We start from the raw sequence: 21,548 nt of genomic DNA, 5'->3' as shown, positions 1-21,548 counted from the left end.
AATCGTGTAAAGCAGGCCTTAATAGGAGTAAAATAAGGTTTTAAATGTCAATGAGTTAAAAGGGAAACACGTTATGATAAAACAAGGCATAAACGGAGGTGAATTGTATTTATTATTTTAGCTATCGAGAACTGGTATACCGGGTACTCTTGATAATTAGTCCACTACTCACCGGCACCAAAAAGGGGCACCTTAAAACTTTGATGTATTTTAAAGGTTAATATATTTTATTTTAATCGGCCGATTTTGATTATTTTTTAAGCAATGTGTAGCTAAATTATTTGACTTTTTAGTGTCTCTTTCTAAATTAAAAATCACAGTTTCCATCTGTCAATTATACGGAGGAAAACAAAATGTTGATATTTTGGTGACAGTTTGAAACACCCTATGGAATATATTAACAAAGCAAGGAATTTAAAAATATCTTTATCGATTTTTCAAAGACAGTGACATTGTATAAATCATAAACATTACTTGATAGGTCTGTTGACTAGGAGCAAAAGCCAAGGCAATGGCTTTAATGTAAAAAATTCGAAAAAATGTTTGTGTCTTCTTCAAAACCGAATATCTCCAAAAAAATACAGTTTTTAAGATGAACTTAAAAATAAACTATCGAAAAAAGATGACAAAAGTATTTTTAAATTCCTTGCTCTGTTATCGTACTCCACCGGGTGTTTAAAACTTTCACTAAAATATCAACATTTTGTTTACCCTCGTATAATTAACAAATGGGGAGTTTTATTTTTAATTTAGAAAGATGCATTAAAAAGTCAAATAATTTAGCTACAAATTGCTTAAAAATTCATCAAAATCGGTCCACTAGAACACAATATACAGGGTGAGTTTCCTACGATGTTCTCTATGGGTATTTCGGAAACTACTGGAGATACTAGAGTCTGTTAAATGAGGAAAGAATTGCAGTTTTGTGGGGTCATAAACATGCGCTTTTCAGGTTTTTGAAAAAGTTCATGGCTTACTAGATAGTATTTCGAAAAAAACAAATTTCGGCTATTTCAAAAATTGTCCCTAATTCCATTATAATCTGTTTTAAACAAAAAGTTTTCAGATGAAAGTTGTAGATAATTACATTCCTAATAAGTTTGCGTTCTTCGATTTTTTCTAAAGCCTGTCATTTTTGACATATGACACAAATATATGTTTTTTTAAATGGAAACCATAGTTGGCCATGACTTCATAAAAAGCGCCATTTTTTAAGCTTTTCAGCGATATACCTATAATATGTTTCTTTCGAAAAATTACTGAGTTAGAGCCAATTCTTATCATGTTTAAACAATTTCACTTAGTTAGCCATGAAAACAAAATGAATTGTCGTTGCTCTCAGTAATGTGAAGCTGTCACATCCAAACTTTGTAAATTAAAATAAACAAAAATTGTAAATATGAATTTTTCAAATAAAGAAAAGCGTGTAGTATTATTGATTGTTGTTTAGACAACGGTTTTCAAGACATGTTAGAAAAGTTAAATTTAGATACTCGCGCATCAATAGAATGGCTCCAACATGACTTTCATTATGACACTCTCCATTATAATGAAAGAAATGTTGCATTGAGGAGGCCCAATTGCATGGGTCTCCTCAATCACCTAACCTATTCATTTTAAATTTTTTTTCATTGTAATTCAGTTTTAAAAAGATGCATTTTGTGTACTCAAAACAATGGCGTTTTTTTTAACATTTGCTAAAATAACTTAAAGTGTATGTAGTGATATTAGTTTTTTTTTAAGTTTTAGTTTGTGTAATGTAAATTGTAAAGAACCGTTTAATACAATATTCTGTCTTTTTATAAGTTATAAATCATAGCAGAATAAGAATACGATACCAACTAAATGAAATTTGTCAAGAAAGAAAAGAATTGGCTATAACTCAGTAATTTTTCGAAAAAAATATATTATAGGTTATATCGCTGAAAAGCTTAAAAAATGGCGCTTTTTATGAAGCCATGGCCAACTATGGTTTCTATTTAAAAAAAGATATGTTTGTGTCATATGTCAAAAATGACAGGCTTTAGAAAAAATCGAAGAACGCAAACTTATTAGGAATGTAATTATCTACAACTTTTATCTGAAAACTTTTTGTCAAAAATAGATTATAATGGAATTAGGGACAATTTTTAAAATAGCCGAAATTTGTTTTTTTTTTCGAAATATCTAGTAAGCCATGAACTTTTTCAAAAATCTGAAAGTCGCATATTTATGACCCCACAAAACTGCAATTCTTTCCCCATTTAACCGACTCTCTATCTCCAGTAGTTTCCGAGATACCCATAGAGAACATCGTAGGAAACTCACCCTGTATAAAACTTTAAAATACATGAAGGACTTCTTGTAATAGATGCATAAAAAGTCCATCTTACTAGTATAATATGCGTGTATTTACGTTAATTGTATGCCAGAAAAGCTTCTGGGGACAGTCATGCCAGTAATGGTACATACATGGTCAACAACATCTGAAGACAAAGAGGATTTTTTCCAATTTTAAGCTATTATATTTGAGATATTCGACCAAAATCCTTAGATACATCAAAGACATATTCAAACAAATTGTTTAAACATTCATATATAAGCGATTTTTCATCTCTATCTTGAAAGAAACAAGTATCGGACTACAGCTAATGAGAAAAATGATGTTTAAATTCAAATTTATGTATATGTATTCAGATTTTTCTGGAACATTACTGGTAAAAGATGAAATACACTGCCTCAGGCAGTATTTTTATGAGCTTGTAACCATTTTATTATAGTTCTTCAGTTGAAAGTGTCGAACACTCATTAGTATTCTTGCTGGTAGTTATGAAAAACATAAGTTTCTTTAGTGGTCCTCATATTTTAAAGCGTTGGTATAATAACTTTACGTTAAGTGTACCTATTTATAAAAATACACGTTTTGCTGGGAATACGATGTGAATAGTTACAGAGAGAAGTCATTATGTTGTCTTTTAAAGCGAATTCTGGGTTTTTGGCCACTGTAAGAAAATCTACAAAATAAAATAGTTGTTTTTTGTAAAAACTGCTGCGTTAATCCAATTGAGACTAATTTCTCAGCAGTGGTTTAGTAATAAACAAATTTGCCTAACGGGCAAAAAAATGCTTAACGTTTTGGAAAGTATCTCTTCCCGTCGTCGGAAACAAAAAAAAACCCAAAGAACAAAGAAAAAACTATTTAATATATCTAAATACAACTATTCTTGAACTCGTTTTAAACAGATACGTCTATAAAAACCGTTGACGTTCTGTTATGAATGATATGAAGTCAAACTTTAAAAATGTTTTCGAATCTACCAGAAAGCACTCTGAATCACCTAACTACTTTAATAAATATGTCATTCCAAAATGACATTTTTCCAAAATGTCTTAAGACGGCAATAATCATTCCTCTGCATAAAGGAGGAGACAAAGATGAAGCTTCTAAATATCGCCCAATTGCACTCCTTCCAACGCTATCTAAGATCATAGAAAGATTGGTTAAAAGAAGGCTGGTATCTTTTCTGTTTAAGTACAAAATAGTTACTGAATATCAATTTGGATTTCTAAGCAACAAGTCCACAAATGACGCTATGTTTTCCCTCCTTAATAAAGTTTACTCCAGCCTAAATAACGATCATTCTACAGCAACAATTTTCTGTGATTTTTCTAAGGCGTTCGATTGTGTAAATCATTAGATTCTAATTAATAAACTGCAGCACTATGGGTTCAGGGGATCATCTCTCGAATGGTTTAAGTCGTATCTGAGCAACAGAAGTCAACTTGTGAGAGTGGATACCACGTTGTCTTCTAGCAAGCCAATAGAATGTGGAGTACCACAAGGCTCAGTACTAGGCCCTATTTTGTTTCTTCTTTTTATTAACGACATTGCTAACATAAACATCAGTGGCAAAATATGTATTTTTGTGGACGACACTAGCTTCACTTGCAGCAACACTGATCTAATGTTTGCTATTGCTATATTTACTAATGACATCGAAATAAATTTATTTAGAGGTCATTGATATTTACTACTGTGTGATCGAAAAAAAATGGCGTCCTGTTGGCTTGGAAATGACGATCGATGACATTTCCCATATAATTTTACATTTAAAATGACAGCGATCTTCATTTCATAGCCATCGCTGACGCCGTTTTTATTCGATCATACGGTATAAACTAACTAAATATTTTTGAATATTATTTTTATTTTTTTGTTCTTTGACATTGTAAACATTTATAAATGTTTATTTTAAACTATAAGACTGCCAATATTATTTGTATAATGTTTTGTATCATCTTTTGTTTGTGTACCTTGTTTGTTTACTTTGTTTGTTTAGTTTACCTTTGTCTACAAATTGAAAAAAATTTTCACAATAAAGGCATTTATTTATTTATTTATTTATTTATTTAAACTTCATTTTAAAATCTACCCAGTGTATCCCTTGAATGCTGACAAATCTCAGATTCGTGAATATTTTGCACCTTTTTTGAATCATATTTACATTTTTTCATCAGTACCATTATTATAATCTTACTTAACGCTATTTTTTTCTATTTCAGATCTGTACACAGGACCCACGACATGTCGGTACCACCCTTACACGGTCTCCCACCCTTATCGCCCCCTCTGGGTGCTAAACTACCCCCGGACAACCCTCCAGGAGACCGGTTTCTAGGTAAAGGATCCCCTTTTGGAGCTGTGGACCCCCAGAGGCACTCCCAAAGCGATGACGACAGCGGTTGTGCCTTGGAGGAGTATACCTGGGTACCACCCGGTCTCCGGCCTGATCAGGTAAGGGAATTAGAGACAATTATGGGGCTTAGGGAGATGAAATGGGTGATTTTAAGTTGACACTTTGATATGCGTATGGTAAAAGAGGTTTTTTGCATATAGAGTGCTTTAAGCCCTTATGAACTACAAACCTGGGAATTCGTTTACTGTGAACGAATTTTTATAAAACTTTTTGCATTGTATTGTTAATAAGATATATTACAAAGTTTACCTATTTGAATTCGTTGCTTTCACTTTAATAAACACACACATATACAAATGCATACATACAAGATGGCTCCGTTTTCCGGAAAAGCTCTGTATCAGGATTCCTATTTGAGATTTTCACTCGAAACCTTTTACAAAATATATGTTTAATACTAGTTCACATTTCAAAATTATTTTTATAGATATACAGGGTGAGTCAAATATATATCATTTATTTATTCGACTTTAGTGAATTTGCTATAAAATTCTGGTTCCAAAAATACCTTAATGCCATAGAGTATATTAAATGGTCTTTGAATTATGACCAATATAGACGTCCAGGAACCTTCGTCTGAGAACTTCTAATCGAGACGATCGACTTATTGTAAGTTTATCACTAAGAAACCGCCGCACAGTAGGCAATATGTCCAAACCAAGTTGCAGAAAATAACATCCACAGTTAGCATTTATGGCAATAACATTAGATTGAAAACATATTAGTTAAGAGGAAACCACATAAAACTAACAAAAAAACATATTCGGAGTCTCTTTCGAGGGGCTGTAACCCGATCTTTGCGCAAAACCTACATTTTCAGTTAATTTGTGTTCAATAACTGCCTTTTTTCTACAATTTTTTAAATAGTAGGCGTTGCATTCAAGTGACACAGTATTATAACAATTGAATCGGACGACCTTAGCTTGCTGTCAATAGTTATTGTGAAATTGTCATAACGTGTTTTACGTAGATTCCCGGTTGCGGTAAATTTAATGTCAAGGTAAGTAAAAAAGTATCTTTTATTTTGATTTTTTGGATAAAAACTAGGTAAAGGTCAAAGTAGAACATAATCATTTAAGGTTTTTTTGATAGTGGCATATATTCTGTCTTAGAAAAGTTGAGTCAAAAAATCGCAAAAAATCGCAACATTAAATTTATTGGAAGCGTAAGCCTCCATGCGTCTGTGTGTAGTAAGATCCTTTATGTGGATACTTCTCATAAATTAATTGTTATAGTAGCTAGAGAAGAACTTGAAATATAAAGTTACGTATTTTTTCTCAAGATTTCCGAAGAGGTATGTCATAAATGTCAAATGACATTTTTTGACAAATTGACAAATTTTGACAGTACCAAATTTTTTAAATTAAACGAAATGGATTTTTCTTTCAAATTTAAAAATGTGCACTTCGTGACCATTGCATCCAGCTGTTATAAAACAAAATATCAGTAAATAGTAAATGGTAAAATAAAATTTAGATATTTTTAATAGGTATAAGTTCTGTTATTTTCTAAATCGTCAGTGTTTAATTCTCAGAATATGGTTACTTATTTAAAATATAATAATAAAATATTGTTCACATATTGTCTGGTATTATTAGAGACCCAGCTTATTGAAATGACAATCTTGAATAGATTTGATTAGTATACTCAGGGTTTTCTTTTATACATTGACACCCCCATTATCTTTTTTATTTGACGTTTCCGAAAACGGTCTCAAATGAAAGTGGTTTTGAATAAATTTGCCAAAAAAGTCTATTTTGCATATACAAAGTGCTTCAAAAAGTCTGGGCACGGTTCAACTATCTTATTTCAAATTAGGTATAGAAGAGTATATAAACAAAGGTATTTTTTGTTTCGTTTCTTTGACCTGTATACTATATATTTTTTGTTTTTACTCTTGGCTTTAGGTCGTTGGGGTTGCAAAGATGTTTCTAGATTTTGTTCATTATTTTTTTATTTTATGACGACGTTTCGACAGTATATGTCTTTTTCAAGCCTCTTGAACGTAGATTCTTACAGAGTTAAAATTTGTTAAAACTGGACAACACAATAACACATATTAACTATTGTTTTAATTGTTTTTGGACATCACACTTTACTATAGAGCACGTACGTATTTCCTAGCAGATCGCTCTGTATGAAGAGAGCGCCACCCTGTATAATTCGATTTCAATCAAAATTTCAATGATTAGAATATAAGCAGAATAGGTATAGCTTGTGTATTTTATTTATTTATTTCAATAAATTCACTTAGAAAAAGAATTAAAAAAATCAAAATATTAAGAAGGAAATAATTAAGAATTTACTAAAATTACTAAAATAAAAAATTAAACGCAACGAAAAAAATGGGTAAACATTTTTAGTATTTTATCTATAAAACACAATACAGAAGGTTTGACATTAATACATTCACAGTAATTGAATTCCGAGGTAAAAGTCTCTGGGCACTGGGATTATAATTTACAGGATGAATAAAAGAAAATCATCAAAATCAAAGTATTCATGATCTTGAAGTATATATCAGTGCAAGTACTGATCATGGTGACTGAGTAGCTTAATATAACTGAGACATATGTCTTCTTCTAGGTTCATTTGTACTTCAGCGCTCTTCCGGAAGACAAAGTACCCTATGTAAACAGCGTAGGGGAAAGGTACAGAGTTAGGCAACTTCTGCAACAATTACCTCCTCATGATAACGAAGTACGGTACTGCCATGCTCTGAGCGACGAAGAAAGGAAAGAACTGAGGCTGTTCAGTGCTCAGAGGAAACGAGAAGCTTTAGGAAGAGGTTCAGTGCGACAAGTACCAGGAATACTACGATGCGATAGTGTAAGTACCTATTAAAATAAGTGAAGTAGTTTATATCGACATTTTGGAAGCATAAATATGTAGGTTAATTGAAAGCATTTTATAATAGAGTTTTACAGGATATCCCCACAAAAAAATACGCATTGAAGTTGGTTTTTTTTTATAATGGAACTCCCTATATATTAATTGATTTTCGGATTCTAGAGAAAAAATAAAGGTAACTTTCATTAAAAATACATATGCCTAAAGTATAACATGATATATTTCACATTTTGTGAAAATGAAGAATACATTTTAAATTTCCATAACAGCTGCCTAAATTGTAATTTACCCTGTACAGCCTGATATTTAGTTAAAATGTCTAATACTGTACTAATATTGTACGTTAAACGAAATTAAAATTTGACCCGAAAAGTTATACAGGGTGAAAGAAAATTAATATTGAAAATTGGTTACACTTTATAATTATTTGAAAAAATTAGCTAGACGAAATCAAACGCTTAAAATGCTTCCTGTCCTGTCCATTGCATAAAATGATTCTCTTTTCAAAAGATTTTTTCATGTTAAGAAGCATATGTGGAGTTCTACTTCAAAATGCAGTTTCTCTCATGTTGTCTACAATAGTTGGTCGAGTTTTGTCACACTGTCTTTAACATATCCCCATAAAAAAAGTCCAGCATAGATAAATCAGCGTTATAGATAAATCAGGCATTTAAGCATTCTATTAATTGGTGAATGCATACTGCAATCACCAATCAATAGAATCATATTAATTCTCTCTGAAATTTTCTTTTTCGGAAAGTTTCTCAGAATTTCTTTTTTAACTGACTCAAAATGATAAATATAGTTGTTAAATGATAACTATATTCTCATTCTTCTTACCTCTATATCTCTGAGATATTCTTACATCTTCTTACGCTTTACTTCACTCTAATTAAAGAACTCTCTCCCTTTTAGGGAGTATAATACTCATTGGGCTAACTGCATTTTCTTAATTTCCATTTTTTTAATTGCCTCCCGAATTCATCCCCGGAGACTCCAAAAGAACGGAGGAGGATTTATTTTTAAGGAAAACGTATTTTTGTATCCCCAGGGAACGAAATAAAATTAAAGTTTGGAAATATTAACAAGTCCCGCGTTGCCAATTCTTTAATTGCTGTCTAAAGGTCTGTCTATACGTTACGTTTTACCTTACGTTTTGTCTGTCAGTTAAAACCAGTATTGACAGAATTGAAAGAGTTTCCTCGATATGAACGATTTTACAGTAAAATTGAAGGGCTGACGGATTTTTAACCAAAAAGAAGAGAATATGAAGGTTTCTGGCAGTTTTGCACAATAAAAATTGTTAAGATATATAGTAGGGGTATTTTTGTTTTTCCTGCATCTATTTTTTCACTATAACGGTGTTTAATTAAGGATGGCTCAGTTTAAAGCAATGTTGCTGTCAAATTTTCAATATGTTGAGTTTAATTTAACGATCTGCCGATGAGAGTACATATCTATATCAAGTCTGGAATCTAGTTCCAAATAATATTCTGCATTTAAATTTCGCGTAAGAAATAATGGCCCGATAATATTGTGTCCGAATATCCCTGCCCAAACATTTACTTTCTGTGGATATTGCGTCCTTGTTTCGACAAACCTGTGTTGGTTTTCTTTGTTCCAATATCGATAATTTTGAACATTGGGTTCATTATTTAAGGTAAACGTGCATTCGTCAGTGAAACATATGTTTTTTAAAAATTCCCTATCCGTGTTTGCTCTTTCCATCATATCAAAACAAAACGCCTGCCGCCGTATTTCGTCCCCATCTCGTAGCTCTTGGTGGTTTTCATATTTGAAGAAATAGTATTTATGTCGTTTCAAAGTTCGAAACGCTGTAGTGTGATCTATTCCTTTTTCATCCTCAAGTTTCCTTGTGCTGATCTTTCCATCGTTCTCTTCCACGCACAATAAAACTTCCAAGTCGGTATCATTTCTTGCATCTTCTCTTTGTTCCTGCCTTTGACAGTCATCTTTTACCTTGACTGGTGCTCATAAGTAAATACAGGGCCATAAGAAAGGAGAAATATTTAAAAAGAAATCGGCGATAAGTCGTAAACGGGCTAATCAAAAATATCTAAAGTTATTCTTTTGAATGTGCATGGGTTTTAGTGCTCTTCAATAAACCTAAATAGAATTATTCTCTAAAATAATTAGGGAAGTCAATAATTGACCCCATTAAAATTTACATGGGATTTCCTATGTCCCGCTAGACGATGGAACACCCGGTATATGCGCACATATTACACACACTTTTTTTTTATTAAACACATTACGTGTAGACGAAGCTTTACAGAGTGTTTTCCACTTTCATGCTAAGCAGAACTAAATAACAAATCGAAAAAAAGGACATTTCAATAAAAGCAAGATCTTTTCAAGGCCTGAAAAGTTTCATTAAACATGCCCGAAGATAGGGAGAAAACTATTATTCACCGAGTCAAAGGAAAAACGTATTTCCCGAAAGAATTATTGTGCCTGCGACATCTAAATACATCCCCGTCTCGGGGAAAGCCGTAAATCAAGATATTTTCGCACTTTAGAGAAGCCAGTGAAGGCACTTTAAGGAAAGTCGAATATTTTTTGTTCTTTTTCCGGAGTTTTTCGTTGGGAAACCTTTGAAAAAGGTCGCCTACCGTCTGGCATTTTTATTAAGTTATTTCTGTTTAAGAATTTAAAGTAATATCGCCACAATTTTGGTCAGTTTCTCTCAGTAGAATTTGGTAATTGTTAAAGGACTTTGAGGTAATCCCTGAAATCGTCTAAGTTTAGTAAATAGACAGTTCTAAAAGGGTGTATTTGTAAAGGATTGGTCAAGCTTTATTGACGGTTTGACCCCTCAAGGGTGTTGGTATAGGATTGGAGTTGTTAAGGGATAAAATAATTACATTTTGCGACAAAGGGTTTAGTATTTTAGTTACTACTGTTATAAGGGTGGTCCGAAATATATTCCGGAGATTTTTGGCAGCATATTCATACATACAGATAAAAATAAGTAAAAAAAGTTCGTATAAATGCATGTCCTAAAATGCTTAGTTTCGGAGATACAGGGTGTAGAAGTTTCATTTTTATTTCAATTTTTTCTATTGTTACCCATATTTTTAATATAGTTACGCTATAATATCATAGATGCCATGACAAAAAATAATAATTATCATAATTTCATGTCTGTTAAGAACAAAATTTGAATTTTGTCGTATGGTGGTAATGATAGAGATATAGTTACATATTTTCCTGAAATGAATTAGTCAATGTGACCGTATGAAATGAATTAGTCAATGTGGCTGATATACACGAACGAGCCAAGAAAACCATATTTTTTGGTTCAGTACTATATATTATATAGTACTTTGCTAAGTACTATAAGAATAGATGTTCTAGATTATCTAGAAAACATCTTCTGTGTGTTATGGGATGGTTTGGCGGCAGTAGTAATATGGGCTTTACGAAATGAATTATAATCAGTCAAACATTATAGTCAGTCACTATATCAATAGTCTTCAACAACTAAGTAATTTAGTATTACCCTTGTATATGAATTTTTAAAGTAGCTCAACCTAAGACGTTTATGGATGTAAAGCACCAGATGGCGGGGCGTATTTCACAGTCATTTACTACAGAAAAATATTTTTTGTTACTCTGAATTTTGAAGCGACCAATAAAAACAGAGAAAACAAAAATCGATAATTTTCGGACTGTGCCAATTGGTTACTAATCGACCAGATACTTTTTGTTTATTAGATATGCTATAAAAGCTGGTAATTATACAATTCGACCATTGTAAATACCCGACAGATTCCGCAAGGCCGACGAGGCCGATGCTTTTCACTGATAAGAAAACAAAAAGTTCTTTAGATAATTTTCGAGATATTTTTTCTTTCTGAATGCACATTTTTAAAGTATTTTATATTCTTTGTCCGCTTGATCTATTATACTGGTCGCACAAATCGAAGTTCTGTTTCTTCTAGTTTTAAACAATGTTCTTATTTCTTTGTAGTTGTAGTGGTTGTAGTGAAAAATTAGATTAATTTTATTAAGTTTAATTATAATGTTTAGTGTAGAATACCAGAAATAGTTTAGTAGTGTTTTTATAATTTATTATTTTGTAGTTAAGTAGTAGGTAAAGGGATAATTTGGTTATTTTTTCTTTGTGTTTGATTAATTAGTAAGTTTGATAATTTTTTCAGTGTAAAATACAAGAAGTAGTTGTGTAATGTTTTGATAAGAGATTATATTCGTTTATTTTGTAGATGAGTGGCAGGTGAAGGTATTTGGGTATTTTTTCTTTTTGTTTTTCTTCTAATTGTAGTAATTCTATTAAGTATTGTGATAGATACACTATATCTTCCTTCAAGTTCGTTGAAAAGTGCGTTATCATATAATTTTAGTTTTCTGCTAGTAGAATACCGTAAAATGGGGTGAATAGAAACATAGGGGTGAATAGAAACAAAATTTCTGAAAAAAATCAAATCACGATTAAAAATATTCAAAGTAAAAAGAGTCGACATATCTAATTTTTCTATCATTGGTAATACACAATAAAATGTAAAAACTATATTTTTATCTGTGGCAGCACTGTTTCTGTCAATCAGCTGATCAATAAATGTGAGATCGATTTATCACCTATTTTGTATGGCGCGAAAACTTTATAAATAAAATATTTATTTTTAAAGTAATACTTAAGCTGGTACATGTAAGTTGTTATATTATATGTATTGTTAATTATTGCTAAACCTACTTAAATATGTAATAATTATCTGTTTCTAATCACCTTGTTGGAAATAGAATAGATAAAACCTTAACGTCAATGTGTGTTTCTATTCTCCCGAATAGCAGGTGAATAGAAACACAAAAGTTATTTTTATTTAATATTTATATGCATATTTTTCAAAAATCAAACTATATGTATACGCAAAGAACAAACAAAGACCCATGTTTTAAAATATTCGGGAAAATAATACCACATTTTTATCAACCGGTATATCGCTAATAGCCTACGAAACTGTTTCTATTCACCCCATTTTACGGTATACGAAAAAAAAATCTGATCAAATTTATTTTAAATTAAATTAATCGAGTCTTATTAATCAAATTAATCTAGTCAAATAATAATAATAGTTAGTTTCTAAATACTATACAGGGTGAGTTTCCTACGATGTTCTCTATGGGTATCTCGGAAACTACTGGAGATAGAGAGTCGGTTATATGGGGAAAGAATTGCAGTTTTGTGGGGTCATAAATATGCGCCTTTCGGATTTTTCGGAGAATTTCAAGGCTTACTAGATATTTCGAAAAAAACAAATTTTGGCTATTTTAAAACTTGTCTCTAATTCCATTATAATCTACTGTATGATCGAATAAAAACGGCGTCAACGATGGCTATGAAATGAAGATCGTTGTCATTTTATATGTAAAATTATATGTGAAATATCATCGATCGTCATTTCATAGCCATCGCTGACGCCATTTTTATTCGATCATACGGTATTTTAGACAAAAAGTTTTCAGATAAAAGTTGTAGATAATCACATACCTAATGAGTTTGTGTTTTCTGTTTTTTTTTTCAAAGCCTGTCATTTTGACATATGACACAAACATTATGTTTTTTTTTAAATGGAAACCCTAGTTGGCCATGACTTCATAAAAGCGCCATTCTTTAAGCGATATAGGTATAATATGTTTTTTCGAAAAATTGCAAGTTATAGCCAATTCTTTTCTTTCTTGGCTAATTCCCATACCAATAATACCAAGCCAATTAGTTGGCATCAAAAATATAAAAAGTTTTATATTTTCCAAAAAAAATATCGTAAAATTCGTAAAGCACTCAATTTAGAATAAAATAATCTAAGAATGAAATGATTCTTTTATAAACCTGCATTAAATCAAATTAAAATAGGTATGTAACTTTTTTTTAAATATTAATTAACAGCAATTAGCATTATCATAAATTATAAATAATGTACCAACATATCGAAATAATAATTTCTTTGTTAATACGGTTTAGAATTCTTATTTTAAGTCTATGGTCGGGTATTTACAATGGTCGAATTGTATAATTACCAGCTTTTATAGCATATCTAATAGACAAAAAGTATCTGGTCGATTAGTAACCAATTGGCACAGTCCGAAAATTATCGATTTTTATTTTCTCTGTTTTTATTGGTCGCTTCAAAATTCAGAGTAACAAAAAATATTTTTCTGTAGTAAAAGACTGTGAAATACGCCCCGCCATCTGGTGCTTTACATCCACAAACGTCTTAGGTTGAGCTACTTTAAAAATTCATATACAAGGGTATAATGGATTGTATATAAAAATATAAGAACTAAATTATTTCAATCAAAATATAAAGGCAGTTACGGAATAAGATGTCAAAATGGCGCCTGATGTTTTTGCTATATCCCCAAATAATAAAATTCCAAAAGAAATATCGAAAAGTTTCTTCTAACAGGCACTTCTCGAACAAGTTGGGGGGCTATAAATAGCACCATCTGTGTCGTGACAGATTTATTAAATTTATTAGGGGGCCATATATCTTTGTTTCAAATGCCCCTTCCCCTCTGTTGCTGTGTTCCCAACATTTTTTTTTAGTATAAAATGCAATTAATTTATTTTATTTATTTATTTTTTTATTTGCTTATGGGTAGGCACTGTTTTTTTTAATATACACCTAATTTTAGTAAAAGTACCTTACATGTATTTTAATAAATCTATCTCAAATTTACCTCCAAACACATACCTACGGGGGTAGTTCTAGAAGTGAATAATGATGGAAGAGGTGAAAAAATGTATTCTGACCATATCTATTAGTTTAGGAGTACACTTTATTGTATAAAAATAATAAACTATGACGAAAATGTTATTAATAAACTCTTTTTCTGTAATTTTCAGTGTTCTGAGACTCTGTCTCCCAACGACATCGGAGTATACGCTTCAAGGGCTGGGCCAAACACCGTGTGGCATCCTTCCTGTTTCACTTGTTGCGTTTGTAGAGAGCTCCTGGTAGACCTCATCTACTTCTACAAAGAACAGCGACTCTACTGCGGTAGACACCACGCGGAAACAGTCAAACCTCGATGCAGTGCTTGTGACGAGATCATCCTTGCGGACGAATGCACTGAAGCCGAAGGTATATAGTGTTTTAATTTTTTTTTTTTCGTTTAAAAAAATCAAAGTAACATAAATAAGCATTTTTTCAAACAGGTCATACAATATAAGATCATACAATAATTATAGATGCGATTTCCATCGTAAAATAATTCTATATGACATCATAAAAGGCAAAACATATTTTTGCAACGGCTTAAAACTGCTTATAATATGCTGTATATAGTCTATTCTGTCAAATAACTGTCATTGTCATTCGCTGGACAAAGTATGGCAAGAATTCCTAAAGAAAAACTTAGATCATGCAATAACTATGCGATCATGCAATAACTAGATATATAATCGATATACAATTATATATGACATCATATAGGGGTAAAAAATCCTCTTACAAACCTTTAAAACTGCTTATACTTATAATATGCCCGCATTATAGTCTATTCAACGAATTTATGATTTTGTCAGGCACAATTTATAGAATACAGAAAAAAACTATCCTATTTTTAATTCAAATAACAGTCACTGTCCTGTATTCTTTCGCTGGATAAACTATAACGAGAATTCTTGAAGAATAATTTAAAAAAACTTAGATCATACAATAACTAGATGCGATTTCCTTTGTGTAATCGACATAAAATTATATATGACGTCATATAGGGGCAAAAAATCCTCTTACAAATCCTTAAAGCTGCATATAATATGCCCGCATTATAGTCTGTTCAACGAATTTATGATTTTGTCAGGCACAATTTATAGAATACAGAAAAAAACTATCTTATTTTTAATTCAAATAACAGTCACTGTCCTGTATTCTTTCGCTGGACAGACTATAACGATAATAATTCTTGAAGAATAATTTAAAAAAAACTTAGATCATACAATGACTAGATGCGATTCCCTTTGTGTAATCGACATAAAATTATATATGACGTCATATAGGGGCAAAAAATCCTCTTACAAATCCTTAAAACTGCATATAATATGCCCTCATTATAGTCTGTTCAACGAATTTATGATTTTGACAGGCAGAATTTATAGAATACAGAAAAAAACTATCTTATTTTTAGTTCAAATAACAGTCACTGTCCTGTATTCTTTCGCTGGACAGACTATAACGATAATAATTCTTGAAGAATAATTTAAAAAAAAACTTAGATCATACAATGACTAGATGCGATTCCCTTTGTGTAATCGACATAAAATTATATATGACGTCATATAGGGGCGAAAAATCCTCTTACAAATCCTTAAAACTGCATATAATATGCCCGCATTATAGTCTGTTCAACGAATTTATGATTTTGACAGGCGGAATTTATAGAATACAGAAAAAAACTTTCTTATTTTTAATTCAAATAACAGTCACTGTCGTGTATTCTTTCGCTGGATAGACTATAACGAGAATTATTGAAGAAAAATAAAAAAAACTTAGATCATACAATAACTAGATGCGATTCCCTTTGTGTAATCGACATAAAATTATATATGACGTCATATAGGGGCAAAAAAATCCTCTTACAACTTACTTTATTGTAAAAAATCAAAGTAACATAAATATTTTTTTCAAACAGGTCGAGCATGGCACATGAAGCATTTCGCTTGTTCAGAGTGCGAAAGACAGCTAGGTGGACAAAGGTACATAATGCGGGACGGGAGGCCATATTGTCTTCATTGTTTTGATGCCCTTTTTGCCGAATACTGTGATAGTTGCGGAGAACCTGTAGGTGTGGACCAAGGGCAGATGAGTCACGAAGGACAGCACTGGCACGCTACTGAAGGGTGTTTTTGTTGCCATACTTGCAGGGTATCTTTGTTGGGTAGGCCCTTTTTGCCTAGGAGAGGGGCGATATACTGTTCGATAGCTTGCAGCAAGGGGGAACCGCCTACACCATCCGATAGCAGCGGACCAGGAACTAGGTACTATGAAAATGAAATATGTCTCTTTTCAGTTCATTTTAACAACCATGTGTTTTTTTTTTTCATTGTATAGGTTACCACGACCTATCAAATCATCGAAGAACTCCAACCTCCACGACCAAGCAGCTTCCCCAAGCGAAGCAAGCTCACCTCCAGGTTCTCCATCGACCCGTCGCACTCACCAGACTCGATCCCCTGTCACCAGCTGCCCTTCGAGCCCTTTGGGGCCACTGTACCCCCCAGCGACATCCACTGGGACAGTTACAACTCTCCATCATGTATCCTCACCGATCAGGTCGCCGAAAATGGGGAGGAGAGCGTTGCAGAGGAGCCCTAAACCCGGGGGATCTTCTGCCAGTACCCCTACGCCTTCTGAAAGTGGAGAGAGGGAGTTGGAGATGGAAAATAGGCTGGAGGATAAGCCTGCGCTGTTGGAAAAGGGTTTGGATAGGGTTTTGTTAGAGAGGAACTTGGATAGGTTGCTGGCAGAACGGACCGGTACAACCACGCACCATTCGCCTGACTTGGAGAAGCTTCTATGTGCCAGGGATAGGAGTAGGGAACCGCTGCATCTTGCCGATCTTTCTTTGGAGGAATGGACCGATCAGCTGGCAATTGGGAATGAAGAGAAGAAAGAAAATAACATAAAAAACCTCGAAACAGCATACAGTATGCCTGAACTAGCGGTAAATATACTCAAAAAATGAAAACCTTAGATAGTAGAACAACTAGATACCGTGCCGTTTCTGTAATCAATATAAAATGTAATATGACGTCGTATCAGGGTATGAGATCCTGGCAGGCTGAATTTAAAAAAATACTGAAAACAATATTTTTTATGAATTCAGATAACTGTCATCGTCATATATCCTTTCGGTGGACAGACTATAGCAAGAATTCCTAAAGTAAAATTATAAAAGCTTAGATCATGCAATAACTTTTAACATAATATAATACTAACATAAAATTATCTGTGACGTCATAGAAGGGCAAAAAATCATTTTAGAGATTTGTTTATAATATGCCTGTATGATAGTCTATTCTGTCAAATAACTGTCATTGTCATATCCTTTCGCTGGACCAAGTAGAGGAAGAATTCCTGAAGCATGAGCTGAAAAATGTAATGATGATAGATAAATTTCTGAAATGACAACTTCATTTGACAGTTATCTTTTACCTTGACGGGTAGAAATCGGCGATAACTCGTAAACGGGCTAATCAAAAATATCTAAAGTTATTCTTTTGAATGTGGGTTTTAGTGCTCTTCAATAAACCTAAATAGAATTATTCTCTAAAATAATTAGGGAAGCCAATAATTGAGCCCATTAAAATTTACATGGGATTTCCTATGTCCCGCTCGACGATGCAACACCCGGTATAATGCTGTTTTAATATAAATATTATTTTCAATTTATTTCTGTAATTTGTACATTTTTTGTTCCCTCAATAGCTTGCAAATTTTACCAAAAATACACACTTTTATGCAAATGCCTAATAATAGTCCAGTCAATAAAAGTCCGGAAGTTTTGAAATTTTGCACGTTTATAGGTTTTGGGGTCCCCAACTAAAATCCATAAAATGCACACTTCCAGACTTGCCGCCGTCGCCGCCATCTTGCCAAGATGGCGCCCAAAATCGGTATTTTGTGAATATCTCGAAAACTATGTGTTTTTCGCAAAAATTTGAGGAGAGCAAAATTAAAGAGAATAAAATTTCCTATAAAAAAGTCTTTATGAAAATTTTCGCTAAAGTCAACCATTTAGGCACAAAATCCCTGAAAATTTTACAATTTTGCGTAAAATATGATATATGTATTATGTATAGTCGATTTTCCGAAATCAAATGTCGATTAGGGTTCACTAAAACTAGTTTTAGTTTAGTTTCTTCAATTTTGTCATTAAACAGTGGCGTATCATTAATTCGCTCATTAATTTATAAATAATAATTAATTGTCTTGCCGGACAGCATTCATTGCGAACTTACCACCAGGTTCAGCATTGGTCTGGTTGTACCAAAGATGCCGAAGAATGTCATCTTGTTATATTGGTCGGAGCGATATTTTAACTTTTTTAAACTGCAATTTTGAATTTTCAGTTACCACCATCCAGCGAGAGTACTTGTGGTACTTCGACAACTCCAGGTTCGCCGACCAAAAAGGTTCGTGGACTGCTCAGCGTGAGGTTTCAAGGCGACAACGAAGCTTTTGAAGCTGACGAAGCTGACAACGCAAGCATGGCAGCCGCTTCCAAAAAATTTCCAAGAAGTCGAAGCTACAGCGGAGGTAGGGAAAGAAAACATGTGGATACTCTTCAAAGAAGAAGCAGAGTGCCGAGGAAGTCACATAAAACGCAGTCAGAAGCACATGCTCCTTCCAGGTACTAACTTTATTTAATTCTACGAGGCTAGTAACCTTCCCAAGTAGCATTTCCACGACTTGCGACCACATGTTTACTAAACACGACGTTGGATTAGTTACAAAAAATAGTTAGCTCCGTACCTTAGGTATTAAAATAAATGTAAACGTTGTTGTGACGTTGTGCCGACGTTGAACTAGTACTACAACAAAGTAAAAGCTTCTGCGACGTCGAATAAACGTTGTCTTGTAACCTTTTTTGCTTAAGTGATCTTTAGGTGATTCGGACAACGTAGTTACAATGTTGGGCAATAAAGAGTTTTCCGACGTCACTTTCAGGACCTATTCCAACGTTATGCAAACGTCGTCTGTTTTACTAATTCCAACGTTGTTTAGATTTCCTTATTCTTACGTTGGTAGGACGTCGAGCCACTACCTTTATGCAACTGTATTGAACCATAACCCTAAATCTTAAATTTTCACTTCATTGTTCTGTTCAGTCAGACAGTTCAGTGCTGTTTTTGTTTTTATAAAAAAAACTTAAATAAAATCGGACATAAGAAAGGTACATATAAAACTAAATTTAAATATACATCGACATAATACCGATACGTTATCCACTCCCTCGTTTATTTAGAATATAGAGGGCGGCACAAGCTAGACTCTAGGATGACTAAATTAGGCAATCTTGCGACTAGTATACTACCTGTTAAGGCTGAACTGCGACTTTATTAGTCCAGTATGCGACTACTCGAACTACTCCATCTTAATCTCCAAAACAACAAAGTGAAAGCCGCCATTAAGAAGATGAAAGCCGTTGAATAAGAAAATGTTTCGTTCCTAAAATAGCAATTCCTGCTTTTTGAATACGTTAACTTGAAATATTTGACCCTAAACAACACGCGGAAACAATTTTTTCGACTGCGAAAAAATAAAAAAATAAATAAATAAAAAAAAATAAATTTAAAAAAAAAAAAAAAAAAAAAAAAAAAAATAAAAAAAAATATAAAATAAATAAATAAAATAAAAAAAAATAAATTAAAAAATAAAAATAAATAAAAAAATAAATAAAAAAAATAAAAAAAAATAAAAATATAAATAAAATTTAATAAATTAAATAAAAAAAAAATTTAATAAATTATTCTCATTTTACTAAAAAAAAAATCAAGAAATTTTTTAAAACTTCTTTAATTTTAAGGCCCATTAGTATTTTTCAAAGTAGAAACAATACATTTATCAATAAAGTTATTTGCGTTAACTTTTTTGCCTTGGGTACAGAGTCGGTTAAAGTGATTCCATAATTATGATCTTCAAACATCCTCCACACTTAAATAGGTACTTTTGTTTTGTTTTCCTTTACTGCCATCTGGCATATGTCTGCATAAAAATAATATTTTTACTATAATTATCCTAATTTAGGATAAAACGCGACTTAGACGCCATATTATTATAGTTTTGTATTTCTGTGAATTAGGATTTTAAACAACGTTGCAGTTTGTACTAAATGAGGCTGCTAGCCAACGTCGGTATCCAACGTCGTTTCGACCCAAAAATTATTCTCCAAACTAGTGCAGACTAGGGTTGACACGAGGTTGTGCCGACGTTGCGCCCCGACGTTTGGTCACGTGACACAACGTTGTCCCGACGACCAAATGCTTCTTGGGTTGATTTTTTATTATAACTATTCTAAATTACGTATTTTTACAGTTCTAGAAACAGAGACGATGATTCGGACAGCTACTGTTCCACGTGTTCTTCTAGCTCTTCTAGTGATGACCTAGACTACCAGTTACCTCCAAGAAGGGCTTACGGGGGTGTGAGGATATCCTACGTGCCCAACGATGCCCTGGCTATAGCTAGAAGACGACAGCAAACCACACCTACCAAAAAATCAACCATTCAAGATGAAAGAGACAAGAATTGTATAATATCCTGATACAAAATATCCTTGTTTTAGTGATTTTAACACTCACGAATTGAGTTCCTTTAGGCCTAGATTCGAATTCAACCATATTTTAACATGATAAAACATGAAAATGTACCTAGTAGTTGACTATATCTACTGGTTGAGAAATAAATAAGTTGGATCACTAGAACTTCAAAAGAAATACAGCCTTTTTAAATTGATACTTTTTGAGAGCACCTAGTAAAAGCAATTGAGTTCCTGTCACACTATGTACGCGATCCTCTATATCGATAAATATAGCGTACGATCGAGAAAAAACGGCGTCCAGTTGGCTTGGAAACGACGACTGTACCCCGGACACTTCGACAGCATATTCTGCACATAAAAATAAGTAAAAAAGTTCATATAAATGTATTTTCTAAAATGCTTAGTTTCGGAGATACAGGGGGTTTCATTTTTATTTCGATTTTTTCCAAATAATTTGCACCCCCTACACCCTGTATCTCTGAAACTAAGCATTTTAGGGCATACATTTAAACAAACATTTTTAACTATTTTTATCTGCAGAATATGCTGCCGAAGATTTCGGAATTTTTTTTCGGATCACCCTGTATAAACCGGTATTTTAAAGACGAGTGACACAACTTATATTATTTTCTGTAAGCTGCCTAGTTAACCAGAGGT

General features: G+C 32.6%; 1 protein-coding gene across 2 annotated transcripts in view; it reads left to right on the top strand.

The window, feature by feature from the left end:
• The window catches only part of LOC115880303 (protein espinas-like), a 149,190-nt gene extending 128,128 nt beyond the window's left edge, over window positions 1–21,062 (top strand). For both annotated transcript variants that reach the window (XM_030897486.1, XM_030897487.1), the window contains 7 exons: window positions 4,543–4,774; window positions 7,323–7,565; window positions 14,473–14,710; window positions 16,260–16,605; window positions 16,679–17,291; window positions 18,700–18,980; window positions 20,666–21,062. In XM_030897486.1, coding sequence (XP_030753346.1) covers window positions 4,543–4,774; window positions 7,323–7,565; window positions 14,473–14,710; window positions 16,260–16,605; window positions 16,679–17,291; window positions 18,700–18,980; window positions 20,666–20,894 — 2,182 coding nt within the window. In that variant the 3' untranslated portion in view covers window positions 20,895–21,062. The remainder of the gene's footprint in view (window positions 1–4,542; window positions 4,775–7,322; window positions 7,566–14,472; window positions 14,711–16,259; window positions 16,606–16,678; window positions 17,292–18,699; window positions 18,981–20,665) is intronic.
• The last annotated feature ends 486 nt before the right edge of the window (window positions 21,063–21,548 follow it).

This window comes from Sitophilus oryzae, unplaced genomic scaffold (genome assembly GCF_002938485.1).
Source record: "Sitophilus oryzae breed Bouriz unplaced genomic scaffold, Soryzae_2.0 scaffold_1621_pilon_pilon, whole genome shotgun sequence".
Taxonomy (NCBI): Eukaryota; Metazoa; Arthropoda; class Insecta; order Coleoptera; family Curculionidae; genus Sitophilus; species Sitophilus oryzae.
The sequence above is the reverse complement of the archived record's forward strand: the minus strand, read 5'-3'. Positions and strand labels throughout refer to the sequence as shown.